The following is a 21,503-nucleotide window of genomic DNA, read 5'->3' as shown; positions in this document are numbered from 1 at the left end:
GCTTCTTCCACCCATGACTTCAATTATAAACGCCTCCGTGGTCCAGTGGTTAAGAGCGTGGCTCTCGACTCGGAGGTCGTGGGTTCGATTCCCGCGTCGGAAACATGTTATTTCCAAGTTTGGTTAGGACAATGCAGGCTGATCACCTGATTGTCTGACAAGTATAGATGATCCATGCGTCGGATGAGCATGTAAAAAGTCGGTCCTGCGCCTGATATCTCGCCGGTCATGTCGGTCTTCCATCCCACTGGGACCTGGGTTATGAGAGTAAAGGAATAGAGAGTGCTCTTGTGTACTGCGCACACACTTGGGCACTATAATATTGCGTAACAGGCCTGGTTTCAATGAAACCGGCCACCGTCACCGATACCGGTGTGAGAGTTATTATTATTCAATTATAGAACACTAGCTGCTGTTCCCCACAGCTCCGTAAGCGTAAAATACAAATCTTACAGGAACTGTACACTTTGTCACAATATAATGAAGCCTTATGTTCTTCTGCATGGTCTATTCAACATCTGTACCAAGTTTCATAAAAATCGGTTTACCTGTTCATATGCCATGACCAAGTGAAGTAGGAATTAATTTTTAAACCGTCTTCCCAAGTTCTTCGCCGTAGTCGGGTAAAAAGGAAGAGGTTCTGTCATGTTCTGTTGCGTTCGGCTGATTGATGTCCTCAACAATAGCCACAGGTTGACGTGGTGATAGCTTATCGCATTACCGCGCTAGCTAAACTAGGTCTACCACCGTCGACATTGTGATATCGACAAACTCGATCAGGCGTACTAAGAAAATCCCTTAGCAGCGCCGTAAAATAAGCACGTGCACATTGGTAACACGTAGTCCATCAGATGATGCATGCTCAGAAATTCGTTCATTGCGCGGGAACCGTACATTTTTGCGGGATAAAAAGTATCCTATGTCCTTTCCCAGGACTCAAAGTACATAATATGTCCATGCCTAACAACAAAATTGGTTCAGCAGTAATTAAAGCGTGAAAAATAGACAGACACAGTTTCGCATTTATAATATTAATGTTCAACGAATACTTCGATGTCTGTAAGCAGATTACCAAATTTATTTTATTTAAGTAACCCATCATGCCTCATAAGCTCACCGGTGAGTGAGACATAATAGAATATCAATAGATTTCCAAGAATCCACGATCGAAGGATTAAATTAGTTTACAATATCTACTCTATCTTAACCTTTATTTGGAATTCCCTTATCAACTCAACCAGTACATACAAAACTGAGATCACTACTAAAGCAACAATCAAAATAATATCTAGGTGTAGCTTCTTGTATGCTTCTATGCTTAAGGCGGTCGATCGAAGGTGCCTTGCTCCTCCAGTTTGGATGACATATTCCACCCAGAAGACCAGTTCCTTCCCTGGAGGTGTCAACCTGGTGTGGAATATCGCTGACACTTCCATAGCTTTCGTACTGTAGCTGAAAAAAGGGATTTAATGAAAATTAATAGTTTAAAAAACCTAAAAAAAACCTAAAAAAAACCCTTTTTTTCAAAAATTTTAATAAATTATTTCATTGTCATTAGCTCTTAATTCGTATTTAAAGTTTCGAATTAATTAGACTACTGGAGATAGGTCAAAATCGGGCTCAAAGATTCCGTTACGTACACACAGCCCAAGCTAATAAAATTAAGTTAATAATTAATTGCAATCTAAACGCTAGACTACTAAGGTTAGGTTGCACCAGAGGCGTGGTTAAGAGGAGTCCACACCGCCCTTTTTTCCATACAAACGTTCTCCCCTGTTTCCTCCCTGGATAATGCTAGTAAAGTTATAATTTTTTTCCTGAATATCTACGGCCACTAATACAATGTCCCTATGTTTTCTTTTTTTTCATAATTAAATTATTAAAATATAAGATATGAACGTTCAAAAACCCAAAAAAATGGCCAGATTTTCCGCTGTGTCCAAACATCCAGAAAACAGATTTGGCTAGATTATACAAAAAAAATAAAACATAGGAACACAGCTCAAGCCTTTCTTTAATCTTTAATGAAAAAATTACTTAAATCGATTAAGTTTTGGAGAAGGAATCAGGGGACAATGAATCGTTGATTTTCTGCAGTTGTCTCTATCGCGTTCTGCGGTATAGGCTTGAGGTAAGGGAGACAGCTATAGATATTACATTTACTTTTTTTTCATTTCTCTAGCCCCTGGTGTATCCTCTTAAAGTTAAAGTTATAGTCAAAGTTATGATTATAGTTAAGGCTAATTTAACTTTAACCTTAACTTTGACCACAGAATTTGACAGAAGACGTTGCTGGTCCGACAAGGCTTTATAAGAACGTGGGCGGGGGCGCTGCTGGTAAAGGAGAACTGTCAAAAATGGCGTTTTTGTATGATGACAGCGTTAGTTCCTTTTTTCGCCACGTGCATTTAAAGCCTTGTCGAGCTCTATGGTTATGGCGTCTTGATGGCGTCCATTTTTAACTTTAACCAAAGATTTGACATTTTGCATTGTAGTTAAAGTTATAGTTACCCTAACAGACTAGGACTACTGCATTTGTCTTATCATGGTCTTAAACTAGACTTATTTGACTTTTAATGCTAAGTACTCACATACGGTTTTGCTCGATAGTTTTACTCCAAATCGAGCAATAACCACCGTGTGGACCGCCAAAACTGACAGCTCGAAAGCTCGCTTCGAGCCAGCTCGATGGAATTAAATATGTCAAATATGTCATTTCCTTCGATTCGGAGTAAAACTATTGAGCAAAACCGTATATGTGAGTACTTAGCATAATATTATGCAATTTTGTGACCTTGCTCGTACTTTGTACCAAAAGTACTAATATTACAGTTTGTCTGGGTATCATTATTTATTACTAGCTGTTACCCGCGACCTCGTCCGCGTCAACAAAATGTAAAATACATCTAAGGTAAAAAGTAAAAACATGTCCTCCTCCTTTTTGAAAGTCGGTCAAAAAGTATCCTAAGTTACTCCTTATTACATCAGCTATCTGCCAATAAAAGTCCCATCAAAATCGGTCCAGCCATTTCGGAGATTAGCCGGAACAAACAGACAGACATACAGACAGACAAAAATTCTAAAAAGTGTTATTTTGGTGTAAGTACCGTCTAAATATTCATATGCATGTAGTAAAAAACGGTTATTTCAATATTACAAACAGACACTCCAATTTTATTTATATGTATAGATTTAAAATACTAATTACTATATTTATATTATATTTATGGCACTTCCTGGTTTCTTAATAATTATCTTCTCAACTCTTATGTAATTATTCCTCATTATTATCATCAGTGTGCCACAATAGAAGGTATTTTATGTCAACTATTTAACTATACAAGGTGTAACAAAAATAAGTGATAATACTTTAGGGTGGGTACGTGTTCCTTATAGAGAGTTCACTGTGAAAGTAGCAGCGCTGAAAGACGAATTTTTTTTTTCACTTTTGTATGGGCAAGGGCCTGAGCGTCACGAGTTTCCCCATACAAAAGTGAAAAAAAAATTTGGTCTTTCAGCGCTGCCACTTTCACAGTGAACTCTCTACAAGGAACACGTACACACCCTAAAGTATTATCACTTATTTTTGTTACACCCTGTATATAATATTAATTACATAATATAATTAAAAAATCGGGCAAGTGCGGGTCAGACTCGCACACGAAGGGTTCCGTACCGTTATAGAGCAAAAATAGGCCAAAAATTGTGTTTTTTGTATGGAATGCCCCCCTAAAATATTTAATTTATTTTGTTTTTAGTATTTGTTGTTACAGCAGCAACAGTTAAACACAATCTGTGACAGAAGTCTAGCTATAGTGGTTCTTGAGATACAGCCTGGAGACAGACAGACGGACGGACAGAGACGGACACGGGACAGACATCAAAGTCTCAGTAATAGGGTTCCGTTTTTACTTTTTACGCTTTGGGTGCGGAACCCCAAAAAAGGAATACGCAGTGTTTGATATTATTATTGTAGGTCTATTTTAGTAGGGGAGGGGAAGGTGCTAATTTTGTAGTCACTCGAGCGTCATGGAGACCTAGTAGGTTTTTTACATTAGGTAAAACTGATAAAAAAATAATAAGAGCGTTTTTTATTTTAGCGGTGGGCTCAAAAACTGCAGCCATTTTAAAGTTTTGAAAAAGAAAATATATCCAGAAAGTTGCTTATTTAGGTTAGTTATAAATATGTATATTTCAGACAACAATGACTAAATCATTTAGTTTAGTGCAAAATAAAATATCTGCGAAGCTTAGTTAGGAAAATATGAACCTTTATTTTTTTATATTTTAAAATGTCCCTACAGGCTTACCTAACATTTGAATCGTCAGTGCTTTATATGGAAGTTTCTTTGGGGTATTCTAAACATCCCCTATCTTAATCTGACAGATCCGATGACATTTCCCTACTATGTGAGAAATCTGATTTCTATACTATGATAACTAGACACGTCATGTCGGAAGCAAATACAAGCTTAATCTGACACGCTCGAGCTTATCCCGAAATCCCCTCTTCCCCTCCCCAGCTATTTGGTGGGGTGAAGAGTGAGCCTGCGAACCGGGACCCGCTATTGGTGGATCGCGATCAGATGATGGCACACTATTGGTAGCTATTGTACGTTACTGTAATGTATTGTAACCATGCGGCCATTGTCGTTCCTCTCCGCCAGTTTCGGGGTAAGACCGGTGGAGAGGAAACTGACACGATTTTGATTTACCAGTCTCATTAGTTTCAAATTGAGCCTCTTGGGAAAAGCCGTTGAGATCGAATTAGTTCTAAATTGAGCCGCTGCACGATTTTGCGCTAGTATAAGTATAATATACAGGGTGTAACAAAAATAAGTGATAATACTTTAGGGTATGTACGTGTTCCTTGTAGTGAGTTCACTGTAAAAGTAGCAGCGCTGAAAGACCAAATTTTTTTTCACTTTTGTATGGGAAAACTCGTGATGCTCGGGCCCTTGCCCATACAAAAGTGAAAAAAAAAATTGGTCTTTCAGCGCTGCTACTTTCACAGTGAGCTCTCTACAAGGAACATGTACACACCCTTAAGTATTATCACTTATTTTTGTTACACCCTGTATATCGGAACTCGGAAGCAGCAAAAGCTTTGAGTTCGAGCTGATTCGATTTTTATTCTGTCGGCAGCAGTTCTCGTGAGATCTCAAAATTTTACGCGCCCTACAATATTACACAATATGTGTGTATATATCCTTGAGGTCCGGACTCCCTCCCCATTACTATCCATCTTACTTGTCCAATCGATAATATGTATTTTTTTTCTATTTACAATAATATTATATTAATAACTACTGTGGAGCGTGTCCGTAGGCAGAGTAGGTATTTAGGCTGCTGCAGAACCCTTTATGGGCGAGTCCAACTTCCACTTGGCTTATTCGCTTATTTACGTTAGGGACCCCCCCCCCCCCCCCCCCTATCAAAACTACATATATACAGTGCTCCCAAAGTGTTAATGCGCATAGAAATTTTCGCAATTTTACGACAATGGTCGTATTTCCCGAGCGAAGGTAGACGATTTTGCATTGAGATTGCATTGCGTTTAAGATACATGACGTATTAGTCAAAGTTGGTCGTGATATTTCTGTAGCTTTTGTAATACGGTCATTATTCACGGTCATTCATGCGCATCATTAATTTGGGAGTAGTACGCCCGTGAATTATTATAAACTAACAAAATAACACACCTGGTATTGTGAATAAGCATTTCATCAATCAAGCCTTTCAATCGCTTTGGAGAATCATCCGTCCGTCCGTCCGTCAAGTCTAGTCGTTTCCCAAATCCTTTCTCTACGAGTCTGTCTGAGTTAATGTATTGGTCAGCAAAGAATGGCATGCTGATGAGCGGTATACCGTAGTTGATGGCTTCGATGATGGATAGGAGACCACCGTGAGTGATGAAGAGAACGCAGTTTGGATGAGCTGGAACGTAAAGTAAACATTATTTACAGTACTGACACGATTTCCATTATTATGTGTCGTATGTCATGTTTTGGCATGGTGTTATTCTCAGTTATTCCATCTACGGCCTTTAAAATCTGTCATTATTTTTATTATAGCCTAGGTTTTGTGATGGGAAAACCAAGATTTCCGAGAGATACAGTAAGTAATCCGACCGGAATTACATACGTCATATCAGAATATTGACAGAAACGTTGTTAAACGTTGAACAAAATTTTTTGTGTGTTAATGCTACCTCTAGCGTGAAAACATTGTACCTACTTAATAAAATATTCTATTGGATTTTTTCGTTGTTCACGTTTATGGTGACGCCGCGTTAAAGTAAAAAACCGTGTTGGATATGTTTAAAACATGTAACGGAACAGTAAAAAATGGAAAGGGCGTAGCGACAAAATGGTTTTTGTCGCGTAATTTAAAAACCATAAGTTATACATTTCATATAAGCTTTGGGCAAATTAAAGTGTATGCTTAAACCAATCTATGTACAAATTTTGGAAGCTTAAATCACTCTCCTCTGTTGGCAAAATAGGAATCGCTTTTTTTACAGAGGCGTTTTTGATTATAATTCTGTGTTATAAAAGTTGACCAATCATGTTATGCTATGGGTAATTCAAAGACAAAGACATGATGAATACTGACAATGAAGTATGAACTTTAATTTCTTAGCTTTAGTCATTGCTGAAAAAAATCGATATCGCTACAGCCAAATTATCAAGGCGTCTTAAAACTATCGTTATCAGACGATCGAGGTATTAATACTTGCGTAGACTAAGGAAAATGGTCTCTGAATTCTGATACTTGTTACAAATATCTACCTAAAATACTTTGCTGCGGTGCCCAGCTGATCAAATGCACGTTTTTAGGCAAGTTTGGTATATTTTCGTCTATCTTCCAAATAACAGTCTGGTTCAGTTGACCAAACATCTGTATCGTCTCCCTCTTCAGTCGCTCCGGCATGCGACTGCTTTGCAGCATGGAACCCAGGCTGAAGTATATAACACCATGTTTTGCGTCGTCCATGATTTTCCTCATCTCCTGAAATAGTAAATGCAAGAACTTCAAAACTTAAGAGGCCGGGTGCCATCGAAATTCTCATACATATAACATACGTAATACCAAAATCATTTTCTCATACGAAAATATTTAACATGTTTGAGTTATTTTTCAGCTTAAAATAGTAATTACCTAGGTTCCTGCGCAAAAAATTACAACAAAATATTTAAACACTAAAAAATATTTTTAGAGTTTAAATTATTTTGAGAAAATGATTTTGGTATTACGTATGTATGAGAATTTTGATGGCACCCGGCCCCTTAAGTGTGGCATCATGTACATTTGACAGAAAAAATACCATCGAAGAAATTGATTCATAGGCAGTTGACGGATCTACATCATTTGGTTGGATTATATCAATTCAATGTAAACTCGACCAAACTATGTAGGTCTGCCTATGAATCAACTTTTCTAATAGTACTTAAAAAAGTTTCACTATATGCATACTCCTCATAATATGAATTAGGCTACGAATTAGGCCTTAAACAGTTAACCACTTAGTTTATTTTTTTTGCTTTTGCCTTAACTGTGCCTAAACATACCATGTCTAATGTCTATAATTATAGACGTCCAGTTTCCAAACATCATATTAGTTATTGGACGGTAAATGAATTTGATTCACCTGCTTACATCTTCCACACAAAACTGTCCACTCTTTTTCTCATATTTTATCTAAACATTCATTTATTACGAAGTTAGTACCTGTGTCAGTGGCTTTACTTCATTTTTTAGATGATAACCGCCGATGTTTTTGTAATTTTGAGGCAGCGCTATGTTGTCTCCTATCGAAACATCTGAATTTCCCAAAACCATGGAACCGTTGTATCTAACGTCGTTGAAATCAGGTAGTTCCCTTCCTCTTTTCTTAATAGCTGGCCCAAACACTTCTTTGAAAAGGTCATCTTCTTTTGCTTCAAGTTTCCTGAAATATTTAAAAGTTTATTTGCCATTAAATAACGTAATAACTTTTATCTACTTTTAAGTTCTAAATACTAACTGCCGTACTCAGAGTTAATTGAATTAACTGTAATTAAATGAAGATTTTAACAGATATAATGTATGAGGCTTATGTCCAAACCTTTAATTACAGTTAAGTAATTCATATTCGTCTCTGAGTTACATCAACGCACGAGTCAATACTTTAGGGCGCGGACGTGCGCGTGTTCTACTATAGCGTATGGGAAAACACGCGCACGCGTGTTTTTAACCCCCGACCAAAAAGAGGGATGTTATAAGTTTGACGTGTCTGTCTGTCGGTCTGTCTGTCTGTCTGTCTGTCTGTCTGTGGCATCGTAGCATCCAAACGGGTGGACCGATTTTGATCTAGTTTCTTTTGTTTGAAAGCTGACATGATCGAGAGTGTTCTTAGCTATAGTTCATCATCATCCGCCTGTTCATTGCTGAAATACCATGGTTTATCTGGTTCGTGATAGGCCGATTAGCAACTTGCTGTTGTTTGATGGGTTTTATATTTTGCATTTTGGTTCATGACACTTATGAATATATTATACACATTAATAGAAAGTTGACCTGGTGCTGTAGCATCACCTGGTAATCAATAGGATACCCAACTCCTCACCAATTTAGAGCAGAGGTTTCGTGTTTGGGCTCATTTTAATTGCGACAACTAGTAAGACGTAGATAAAAAGTAAATATTTTCATGCTGCTGCTGCAGCATCACCTGGATTCTATAGGAGCCGAGCTCCATATGAACCCAAAGTGGATGTTTCATGTTTGGGCTCGTATTAACGGCCTCATCCAAGAGGACATTATATCTGCAATTCAGCACAAGTTTAAACAGCATAAAATAAAATAAAATTAAATTAAGAAATTTAAAAAACCCCCTCCAATAAACTTTATAAAGTAATGAAATAATATTTACTGACTTTAAGTTTAAATAATTCCTAAGAGTAAAGTAATATTTTAGTCCATAAATGTTGTCAAGGTGTGTCGGGGGACCGCTAAAGTCTAGATGTTTGAACTCACATTACATTATAGTTTAAGGGTAGGTTCACAGCGACCCGAATCGATTGAATCAGTGACTTGGCGATACAAAATGCAAAAGTCGCTGTTGTCGTAGTTTACGCGTTGGCGGTCCCCCGACACACCGTGACAACATTTATGGACTAAAATATTACTTTACTCTTAGGAATTATTTAAACTTAAAGTCAGTAAATATTATTTCATTACTTTTTAAAGTTTTTTGGAGGGGGTTTTTTAAATTTCTTAATTTTATCCCTTACGCTATAGTACAACACACGCACGTCTGATCGCGCGATCTTCTGGTTGTTGGTTTTTATGTATTTTAATGACATTATTTTAATGGCAGAAACACAGTTGTTAAACGTGTATTTAAAAACTATTACAAGGAATCACATTTCATCTACGCAATAAATTGCTTTAAATGTCCCAAAAAAAATCAAAATCAAATCCCGTAATCATTGTTGATTGTTTTCATTGTTGATAGCTTGTAAAAAAAATAATCCTGTAATCATTGTTGATTGTTTTCATTGTTGATAGCTTGTACTATATAGTTTTTATGTCGTTAGTAATAATGACATGGATCCTGTAATAGCCATTTAGCTAATTATATATAGAACGACATAATAACAATGTAAATTACTGAATACAATGCTGCATAGTCACAGAAATGTGCATAGTACTACTACCAAAGTGCAAATAGCATACAGTAGAGGAACTTAGACTTGACCTTGAAATCAAATCCGTGCAACACAGACTCAGTTTCAGCTTGCGCGACAAGTTTAATTAGTTAATAACTATTGATTGTGCACGTCCTATCTGCTGTCTTTTACATTGTATCTCTCCATAGAGCTGCTGTAAGAGATTTATTTTAGAAATATTAGCAGTTCCTTTGTGTCGTCTTTCCGTGTTAATTGTATCTTTATGTGTTACTTTTGTACAACAAAGAGTTAAATAAATAAATAAATAATCCCCTAGGACGTAACATTATATGTTGCGGTAGGTTTTATCGTACCCGCAACTCTGCCTTAAGCAAGGAGTGGAGCACCATGAGATTTTAGTGGGTAGACTACAGGAGTCCCACATACCCCGGCCGATATCCCCAAATTGCCGGGGATGCCTAAGCATTTCCCCATGTTAAAAAAGGCCCTAACATTATCTGGGCACGCTTTTTGCGTATATTTTTCATTTAGTCTTATATCTTACGCGACGTGTTATTGCATCGTTCTGTTATTTTATGTTAACGAAAGTCTCGCTTATGTCTGCGTGCACCCGATTCGGAGGGTCTAATTCTGTCTAGTTACTTGTATAAAGATAGTCTACTGTATAATTTTATTTATATGTACTGCTACCGTCAACTAATTATTCTATAATATTTTTAATTTATGATCCTTTTGTTTGCAAAAATCCTAGGCTATTGCTAAAAGATTTATAACATATTATAGTCTGGGCAAAAGAAAACTGTTGAACCTATTCTTATGAAGAAATGTAGCTTAACCTAAGAATATTTCTCACCATTTATGATAATGCAGCCGTAAGTGTATCCACAAGTTGTAGGCCCGATCTGCCAGAGACAGCGAGTGTTGCCTGGACAGGTGGAATCTGTTGTACGCTGGATTGATGTGCTCATCGATGAGGGACAAGATCGACGTGTGTGGGACCATGGAGGATGACCAGATCAACGGACAACCAAATACTGAGGAGAAGCTGCAACAAATAAATGAAGTTAAATTCTTACACGATAAAGTCCCTATATCGGATATCCTAATTATACAGGGTGCAATTAAACCTTCCTGCCAAATTTTGATATATTGATCCTTGTTAAAAATAAGAATACATGTATTTTTTCTTTTATAATCACTCAATACTAAAATGTTGAAAAATATTCTCCGAAAGTTATCCTAAAAAACACTACAATTAATGGACACGATGCGTCGGCCGCGCGTGACGTGCCGTCGCGCGCGCGCCTCCAACCGCGTATCCCCGCTTATTCCCCCGCGCCGCGAGTGACTGTTCTGCAACGATTTTCAATGGGATAAAATATGTCATTGAAAAAGAAATAACACCCTATTTTTTGGTTAAATGAACTCTCCTAATGATACCTAAGCCCTGGAAAAAAATTGGCAGGAAGGTTTAATTGCAAACTGTATAGATGACGCCCGCAACTCCATTGCGCCAAATTCAATAATCGCGCCGGAAACGTACATTATTTCGGGATAAAAAGTATCCTATGTTCTTTATCACTACTCAAAGTATCTCCGTACCCGGTAAAATCGGTTCAGCGGTTTGAGCGTGAAGAAGTGAGAGCCAAATAGTTCCAGCAAAAGTATATAGATAGAAATAGCTTAGAAGCCAAATTTTTCCAATACTAAAACAGCAAGGGGTTGACTTTTTTAGAAACACGAGTTTCTTAAGTCGTTGTTATCTGCACCACTTATCAGAACGATCCTATCGTATTATTATATTTTAGACGTGGGAGAGCCATGCTTCGGCACGAATGGGCCGGCTCGACCGGATAAATACCACGTTCTCACAGAAAACCGGCGTGAAACAGCGCTTGCGCTGTGTTTCGCCGAGTTACCGGAGGCCCAATCCCCTAACCCCTACCCTATTCCCTTCCCTACCCTCAACTATTCCCTTCCCTTCCCTTCCCTACCCTCCCGTATTACCCTATTCCCTCTTAAAAGGCCGGCAACGCACCTGCAGCTCTTCTGATGCTGCGAGTGTCCATGGGCGAGGGAAGTTGCTTTCCATCAGGTGACCCGTTTGCTTGTTTGCTCCCTTATTTCATTAAAAAAAAATCGACATTCATTTCAAATTCTTTTTTAGATCCTAACCTATTCAAATGTGGCTTTTTGGGCATATAGGTAAACATGGCCAATAAGCCACGTGTCAGTGGCTTTTTGGCCATGCTCCTCCCTTACCCAGCTCCCATCTCATTGTACAGCCACTCTACAATGACTGCGTCGAATTCTTCATTGGGATCATTGATGAGGTTCTGCACCGGTTCGCTGCGTAGAGTCAAACTCGCTACTTCGTACATCATATCGAAAATCATCTCCGGACCTTGAAGATCCAGGGTGTGATACATCAGCTTCTGTAGATCAAATACATCTGCAAAGCAAAATCAACGATAAAAAACCGGCCAATTCCGCTAGTTTTTGATAATTTTTGTATAGTTAATGAATGCACATTTATAACGTGTTTTACACTACTATAAAACAACATCATCTCAGTTCCGTTCGAAGGAATTTGAACGGAAAGTTCCTTTATACTTTAGTAGTGTAAAACACTACTACGAGTATAAAACAACATCATCTCAGTTCCGTTCGAAGGAATTTGAACGGAAAGTTCCTTTATACTTCTACGAATACATTTTTTTTGTTGATCGAATATTAACTCAATAACTTATGAAGTCTTCTTAGCCGTGATAGTTTTCCTTTTAAATTCAGCATATTTCCTACCCCGTGAATTTTTTCACATTTCCAGAAGCAACCGTTTAGCTGGTAGAAGGGGCTGGGTATCCACAGCTGAACATAGAACCTCCTTTTTTTGGAACTCGGTTACAAAATGCTGTAACACCAAAAGCGACTACAATATTATTTTAGTCTTCACTGTTTTCAACATTATATTTTGCGTAGCAATCTGCATTATAGTACCTTGGCGTCTCAAATCTCCCGTAGAAAACTAGAGTCGAATTCCCGTCTTTACTTTTAGTAATTTTCATTACTATTAGATGCACTTAAATTTTGTTAGGTGTCTTAAATTCTTGTGTCCACATAAATTATACTTATTCTAGTGAAAAATTTTACTACATAAAAGGAATACATTCAAAAAACAAAAGGGGTAGGGTTGGTAGGTATTCTGCTCGTAGGACCTTGAGTCAAGTAATGCAACAGGCGTCGTTTGACAGTACTTACTTGCATAATATTATTGCACAATATCTCTATCAGATTAATATACGAAAATTTTAACAGAGAGCAGATATTGTGCAATATCTGCTGTCAAACGCCTGTTGCTTACTTGTCGTAATATTCATAATCGCCACACACGTTTTCGTATTCGATTTCCGTATTCGGAAATCCGAATGCAAGAAGCAATGTTCCGTGGTTACACTTTACCTGCCATATGTAGCAGCTTGGTGCTTTTAAACACGTCGACCTGACGAAGATTCTGCAAGTTTCCTTTGATTGGAAGAGGCGTAATGTAAGTTACCTGGAACAAAGCAGAGTATTTAGGTAGGTAGGGTAGCTTCGATAACGAAGATAGCTAAAGCCGATGTTAGGGCCTTAGTACCGAGTAGAGTGGCGAGACGAGCCAATCAAATTGTCCAAAAGCACTTTCCCGCCAGTGCTGACAGTGCTCTTGGCCAATCAAATTGTCCAAAAGCACTTTCCCGCCAGTGCAGATAGCGCTCTTGGCCAATCAAATTGTTCAAAAGCACTTTCCCGCCAGTGCAGATAGTGCTCTTGGCCAATCAAATTGTCCAAAAGCACTTTCCCGCCAGTGCAGATAGTGCTCTTGGCCAATCAGATTGTCCAAAAGCACTTTCCCGCCAGTGCTGACAGTGCTCTTGGCCAATCAAATTGTCCAAAAGCACTTTCCCGCCAGTGCAGATAGCGCTCTTGGCCAATCAAATTGTTCAAAAGCACTTTCCCGCCAGTGCAGATAGTGCTCTTGGCCAATCAAATTGTCCAAAAGCACTTTCCCGCCAGTGCAGATAGTGCTCTTGGTCAATCAGATTGTCCAAAAGCACTTTCCCGCCAGTGCTGACAGTGCTCTTGGCCAATCAAATTGTCCAAAAGCACTTTCCCGCCAGTGCAGATAGCGCTCTTGGCCAATCAAATTGTTCAAAAGCACTTTCCCGCCAGTGCAGATAGTGCTCTTGGCCAATCAAATTGTCCAAAAGCACTTTCCCGCCAGTGCAGATAGTGCTCTTGGCCAATCAGATTGTCCAAAAGCACTTTCCCGCCAGTGCTGACAGTGCTCTTGGCCAATCAAATTGTCTAAAAGCACATTCCCGCCAGTGCTGACAGTGCTCTTGGTCAACCAGGTACACCAGTCACCAAACTTTCAGGTAGGCGACAACTATCAACAAATTTTGTTGACATTTTATTTATACTTACTACAAATTTTTAATAGGTAGTGTAAATACAGTATTAAGTATAGTATAACTACCTATTTTTAACCGACTTCCAAAAAGTAGGGGGTTATAATAATATGTTCGTCTGTTTTACAACTTTCTTACACCATGTCTCATGAATAATGCTCTTTTTTTTTAAATATTAGTTAGTTCTTAACTTTTCTTTGTTTTGTTTTTGTGTGCTCGATTAACTTCACAATAATTTTGTACACTTTCATTTTCAACTATTTGCGAAAACTTTTTAAATAGCTTATACATAGTTACAATTTCATCATCACCATCATCATATCAGCCTATAGTCCACTGCTGGACATAGTTACAATCTACTTAAGTTAATTTCGAAGGTTAATTTATAAAAATAGCTGTGAGTTGTCCGAATAAATAAAAATAAATAAAACAATATGAATAGCGCTTTCTAGATTTTAACCTTCGGTTATGTTATTGAATTCTACCTTCGCTTTTGGAACTAGGGAGTGCAGTTTGTCTGAGTAGTCTGGTTTTATAAAATGACATCATTAAATTAATATGACGACCTCTGTGGCTCAATGGGTGAGCGCGTGGCGGGCTGGCGCGGGCGGCGCAAACCGGCGTTGCGGATTCGAATACCACCGGACAAAAAGTTTTCAGTGTTCCTTGCTTAAATGAATGATTCCAATCATTCATAAGGTTCCTTGGTCATGGACGTGTATTATATTATAATATCTTATATTTCATATTATAATAAAGAGAATACAATAAATGCGAAAGTCTGTCTGTCTGTCTGTCTTTTCATGCCCAAACCGCTGAACCGATTTTTCTAAAATTTTGCATGGAGATACTTTGAGTCCCGAGAAAGGACATAGGACACTTTTTATCCCGTAAAAATGTACGGTTCCCGCCCGATAAGCTAATTTGGCGCATTGGAGTTGCGGACGTTATCCGAATAGATCTGGGGGCACGGGAGTGCCCCCGCCAAGATGAGCCAAGCGAAGCGCGCAAGGGCACTACCTACCTTTTCTCGAAACGTTTCGTCGTATTTTTGAACCCTCGTAACTTTGGTTTGAATAATGCCAGATAGTTAAAATTTTTAAGATATAATGACATGGGTATAGTTATTAAATGCGCAAATTTTGAATATCGTAGCTATTATACTTTAGATTTTATAGGTGTCCAAAAATCCACAATTTGGTCACTGACTCACCGATCATCAAAACTGTTTTTTTGGCCATTTTGTTATTCGCCAGGGCTTTGAACTTTATATACAGTAACTAATGATAAATGGCCTGGCCACCGATTTTGACTAATGTGTAGAGTTTTTAGATTCTTCTGGTGCGGCTGACACATTATAATATTATTATCAAATATTTTGCCACGCTTTAGGGTAAAATTAATGTTTTTAGATTTAGGGCTGAGTATGTAAGGTTAGAAACTTGGCTCTACATGAGATCTCACTACTTTTTGACACGATATTATGTTCTCATCTTGGCAACATTTTTACATGAAAATGTTTTTGGTGGGATAATATTATTATATTTTATATCTACGTAAAATGCAAAATGTGTCATATAATAAAATAACGTAATATTATGCAATATATTATTACGATGTACCTTTAACAATAGAATATAAATACCGCGTTAAATGGCTGGTTTTTGCTATATTTCATAAAAAAAGGATAATAATGTGGTGTACATAATATCTAGATATAAAATAGCAATAAAATATCTACTTAAGTATTAATAAATTATATTGAGCAAAATGTTTATTTCGCACTAAACTGAGAAACTGATATTACAATGTAATTTTAAAGCATTCTAGCCGACATTGACTTACAAAAAATCCACAACCGGAGTTCGAACATAGAACTTGCAAAAATGCATCCATACAATTATACTTATTGTACTAATAAGTAATAATAAAATACAATACAAATACAAAATCTTTATTCACAAACTAATAACAGTGTTTGAGACCCCCTTTTAAGTAAAGTTACCTGTGTTAACTAGGGGAATCTCACTCTGCCGAAAACAATTTTGGGAAGTAAGTACCGTATATTAAGTGAGGCTAGTAATTATTACAAAGAGAAATATAGAGTTTACTCATGGACGTAATATTTTTTTTTACTATTTATTTTTTAATTTTTATTTATTTATTTATTTATTATAATTAAATAATATAAATGCGAAACTCGAAAGTGTGTCTGTCTGTCTTTTTACTCGACTGCCAGGAGGGTTATGTTTTTAGCGCGTATCTTGTATGTAAAGAAAGTGGATTATAGAATACAGTCGGAGGTATATTTTATGATTTACTAGCTGTTGCCCGCGACTTCATCCGCGTTAACATAGTATAATAACAAAAATGGATAGTTTTCTCCTTTTTGTTTTTGTGGTTCCTTATACAAAGGGTAAAAACGGACCCTATTTAAGCAAACGTCAAACGCAAACGTCAATAAACTTTCATGTTTCTAACTCAAGAAATGACGGACTTTCATTGAAACTTTCAACCCTTATTTCACCCCCTTCGGGGTAAAATTTTCAATATTCCTTCCTTAGTGGGTGTCTACTTAATAAAACAACCCTACTCACCAAATTTCGTGGCTGTAACTTTTACAGTTTTTGCTCAGCGATGATGAATCAGTCAGTCAGTCAGGACATGTAATTTTATAAGTATAGATGAATTAATGTTAAATTTGGTGCGACATGCCTCCGCCTGCATTTTATAATCCACTTTCTTCTTCTACATTTTTCATTTTCATTCATTCAACATAGGATACTTTTAATCCCGGAAAATGTACGGTTCCCGGGCGATAAACGAATTTTGTCGCAACGGAGTTATAACGCGTCATCTAGTGTTTTTATAATCTGATTGACTTGTGTTTTGCGTAAAGTAAATACTAAAGCAAATTATTAAATATATTTTATTCAACTAAACGATAATATTATATCCACCCATAGATACTAATATTATAAATGTGAAAGTGCACCGGAGTTGCGGCCGTCATCTAGTATTTAATACTTAATTGACAATTTTGGGTTAGTCGTTAGTTACTAACCCAAATTTTTAATTTTATGATTCATTTTTATACTTGAAAATAAGCCCCAAATTGTTTCATTTTCTAAAATTAGATACTACATTATATTTCCAAGAATTCGATCTGCGCAAAAACACGATATCTTAAAATTTTCTCGATAGAAAAAAATCACAAAGATGCATCTAATTTTCACGAATTTTTCATTTATTGCCATAACCGTGCATTGAACTAAGAAATATTTTAACACATTGTATAAAATTCTATCATTGAGAAACTGATCTAGCGGATTTTTAAATTTGTTGTATATTTATCGAGTTAATGAGAAAAAACTAATTTGGCGATGGATCCGCGTCGTCCTTTTTCACCTGGCATATGAAAGACGGGCGTGAGTGTGAAGAGAGAAGGACGATGTTTGATTTTTTGGGTTAGTCGCCCTCTTAAACAAATAACTAAGTAATAAAAATTGTTTTATTTCTGAGTAAAGAAACAAATCTTTTCAGAATGTCTACGCGTTGCCGGGAGTTATATCGGTCCATTACAAAAAATGGTTTAAAAAATACAGCAATATAACACCCGGCAACATTCAAAATCATAATCTGCATGCTTTTCTGAGTTCAATACCATGAACAGAATGCGGCCCTGTTTGCATACTCAACTCCACTCACTCAGTCTATAGGGTGTAAGTTGTAACAAAACTGAGAGATAATACTTTAGTATGTGCACGCGTTCCTCGTAGAGAGTTCGCTGTAAAAGTAGCAGCGCTGAAAGACCAATTTTTTTTCACTTTTGTATAGGGAAACTCGTGAAGTTGGGGAGTTTGTCCATACATAATTATTTTTAAACAAATAATTTAAACCGACTTCCATAGTAAACTGCCTTTAAAAAGTATGAAATAATAATTCTTACTCTATTTAAGTGCCCTTTAAAGGATTGGCCTAAGCCTTAACTATATCTTTACTCAATCTTTTTAATTTTGAAGTCGGTACCAGCTGACGTAAGTTATAGCTATGTCGAGAATCGCAGAAATTTTAGGAGCTGGTACCGACTTCAAAATTATAAAGATTGAGTAAAGATATAGTTAAGGCTTAGGCCAATCCTATAAAGGGCACTTAAATAGAGTAAGAATTATTATTTCATACTTTTTAGAGGCAGTTTACTATGGAAGTCGGTTTAAATTTTTTGTTTAAAAATAATTATTTTTCTCTTTTTAGCTATCTCCATTAAGCATATTATTACGTAGTCTCTTGTGGATAGTATTTTATATATTACTAGCTGTCCCGGCAAACGTTATTTTGCCATAAAATGATTTTCCCTGTTTTCCTGCTTTTGTCTTGAAGTTTTTTCTGATTTTTTTCTATAGACCTCACGGAGCCCAAGACGTTTCCAACGAATGCAAAACCGTGGAAATTGCTTCGTGCGTTCTGGAGTTATAGCGTCGGGAAGGAAAACCCGACTTATTTTTATATATTAGACTAGCTGTTGCCCGCAACTTCGTCCGCGTTAGGTAATAGTACGGTACAATAACGGAGATGGATAATTTTCTCCTTTATAGTCCCCTTATGTAATAAGCAACATTTCCAGAAGGTGGGAGGGATTTGGGGGGGTGCAGCCCCCCCAAATCCCCCCCGTCAAGGCTGCGGCTGACTGAGGGTCCCCGCAGACTTACAATTTCAATTTGGCCGACTATCGTACAACCACAGAATAGATAATAAGTACAGTACAACTAAATTGCGTAGTTGGACAACTTTTCAATTTGTAGGTCATCGGAAAGGAATCGCGCTTCTTTATACGATTGGTGTCCAATTATTTAGTTGTACAATTTAGTTGGATGCAATGTGCGAGTTCTCATAAGTCGCTATAGCCATTGGTAAGTATATAATATTATATACTATGCGATTTAGGGAGATCGCAGACGACAGATTTTTTATGGGCGCCGCAGACTCGATCGCTATAATCGATAAATTATAATTTATCTCTCTCGGATACAATAATTATTGTTGAAAATCAAAACATTTTTCATTTTTGTGATTTTTTTTATGAAATAAGGAGGCAAACGAGCAAACGGGTCACCTGATGAAAAGCAACTTCCGTCGCCTATGGACACTCGCAGTATCAGAAGAGCTGCAGGTGCGTTGCCGACCTTTTAAGAGGGAATAGGGTAATAGGGGAGGGTAGGGATGGGAAGGGAAGGGAATAGGGGAGGGTAGGGAAGGGAATAGGGTAGGGGATTGGGCCTCCGGTAAACTCACTCACTCGGCGAAACACAGCGCAAGCGCTGTTCCACGCCGGTTTTATGTGAGAACGTGGTATTTCTCCGGACGAGCCGGCCCATTCTTGCCGAAGCATGGCTCTCCCACGATTGGTCAAAAGACAAAAATGACACTTTTTAAAAGGGTTCAACCACCAAAAAAGTTTGAGAACCGCTGGGTTAAGGTTGATCCGGTGTTATATATCATGTCTGAATATCTGTTCTCTGTTCTTCCTGTTCATGAAAGAGATAACACGATATTCAACAAAGGGTTAACTTTAAATTAGAAAAACTGAAATAAATAAATTAATAAACATACCTCATGGCCCGCTTCGAGCAAATGCCTGACGTACGCTTCTCCCAAAATAGCATGACTCTTGCCAGGTACAGGGAACACCACTAGCACCTTATACCCACTACACACTCCAAACAGCAGCAGGAGACACTTAAACATGGCGATTGGCGACACGTCAGCAGCTTACAGAGCAAGGTTAAGGAATGAGCTGCACCTCGATAAGCCTTGGAAACCCTTTCAATGTTTACGCAGCTTGAGTCTTGACCGATAATAATATATGCGACGCTTATTTTCGCATGCTTAATATTAGATCACTAGCTGTTGCCCGCGACTTCGTCCGCGTGGACTTTAGATTATAGTTGTTCCCGTACATCGATTGAATCGTTTACGCGCAAATCAGAAAAATAAATTGTGTGGGAACCACACATTTTTCCGGGACAAAATGTATCCTATGTTCTTTTTCGGGACTCAAAGTATCTTTATACCAAATTTCAGCAAAATGGGTTCAGCCGTTTACGGGTGATGTCGTGACCACGCGAAATATAACGTTCCGCGCGGCTTCGCCCGCGTAAATTAGATATTTCACAGACAAATTAGTCCACAAAAAATAGCCTATGATCCTTCACGTGGTCTACTTCTTATGTGTGCCAAATAACAGCAAAATTGCTCCAGTAGTTCGTGAGATAAGCCCCTTTCAAGTAATTTCCCTCGTTTTTCACACATTTTCCTCTATTTCTTCACTCCTATTAGTCTTAGCGTGATAAAATATAGCCTATGGCCTTTCTCGATAACTGGGCTATTGAACACTGAAAGAATTTTTCAAATCGGACCAGTAGTTCTTGAGATTAGCGCGTTCAAATAAGCCCTTTCAGATAATTTCCCTCGTTTTTTCCACACTTTTCTCTATTTCTTAGCTCATATTAATATTTGTGCGATAAAATATAACCTTTAGCCTTCCTCAATAAATGTGCTATTTAGAACTGAAAAAAAATTCTAAATCGAACCAGTAGTTCTTTAGATTAGCGCGTTCAAATAAACCCTTTCAAATAATTTCCCCCCGTTTTTTCCACATTTTCCTCTATTTCTTCGCTCCTATTAGTCTTAGCGTGATAAAATATAGCCTATAGCCTTTCGCAATAAATGGACTATCTAACACTGAAAGAATTTTTCAAAACGGACCAGTAGTTTCTGAGATTAGCGTGTTCAAACATACAAACTCTTCCGCTTTATAATATTAGTATAGATTTTTCCACATTTTCCTCTATTTCTTCGCTCCGATTAGTCTTAGCGTGATAAAATAAAGCCTATAGCCTTCCTCAATAAATGGGCTATCTAACACTGAAAGAATTCTTCAAATCGGACCAGTAGTTCCTGAGATTAGCGCGTTCAAACAAACAAACTCTTCCGCTTTATAATATTAGTATAGATAATATTAGTATAGATTAGTATAGATAGATGACGCCCGCAACTCCGTTACACTCCAAAATTTAACCGTAAAACCGTACATTTTCCGGGATAAAAAGTATACTATGTCCTTTCCCAGGACTCGAAGTATTCTTTAGTGTTTCAGGGACACCATTCCAGATTTTGGGTAAACCGGTATTCTTTAGTGTTTCAGGGACACCATTCCAAATTTTGGGTAAACCGGTCAAGAGGTAACATACAGACAGACATTATTGAATATAGATAAATATGGCTATACTTGTATTATGGACGCAAAGTATATCCGACAGTCTTCCGTCTTTTCGCTTAATTTTCTAATTATATAATATACAGTCTATCTGTCATTACCTCTTCA

At 37.5% G+C, this 21,503-nt stretch overlaps 1 protein-coding gene across 1 annotated transcript; it reads right to left on the bottom strand.

The window, feature by feature from the left end:
• Window positions 1–1,183: 1,183 nt before the first annotated feature.
• LOC121736012 (UDP-glucosyltransferase 2-like) lies at window positions 1,184–19,969 on the bottom strand. Its single transcript, XM_042127035.1, has 8 exons — window positions 19,730–19,969; window positions 13,131–13,224; window positions 11,934–12,123; window positions 10,525–10,716; window positions 7,732–7,951; window positions 6,792–7,011; window positions 5,703–5,937; window positions 1,184–1,452 (listed from the first exon to the last, which is right to left on the bottom strand). The coding sequence occupies exons 1-8, from the start codon at window positions 19,862–19,864 to the stop codon at window positions 1,194–1,196; spliced, it is 1,545 nt and encodes a 514-aa protein (XP_041982969.1). The 5' UTR covers window positions 19,865–19,969; the 3' UTR covers window positions 1,184–1,193.
• Between the last annotated feature and the right edge of the window lie 1,534 nt (window positions 19,970–21,503).

Source organism: Aricia agestis, chromosome 18, assembly GCF_905147365.1.
Source record: "Aricia agestis chromosome 18, ilAriAges1.1, whole genome shotgun sequence".
Classification (NCBI taxonomy): domain Eukaryota; kingdom Metazoa; phylum Arthropoda; class Insecta; order Lepidoptera; family Lycaenidae; genus Aricia; species Aricia agestis.
This window is presented reverse-complemented; position numbering and strand designations above follow the sequence as displayed.

Coding starts and splice junctions, on each gene's coding strand:
- LOC121736012 (XM_042127035.1), bottom strand. CDS start 19,864: ATGTTTAAGTGTCTCCTGCTGCTGTTTGGAGTGTGTAGTGGGTATAAG. Junction 7,012..7,731: donor AAGTAAAGCCACTGACACAG/GTACTAACTTCG, acceptor TTACTATTTCAG/GAGATGAGGAAAATCATGGA. Junction 1,453..5,702: donor ATGCTTATTCACAATACCAG/GTGTGTTATTTT, acceptor CCCTTTTTTCAG/CTACAGTACGAAAGCTATGG.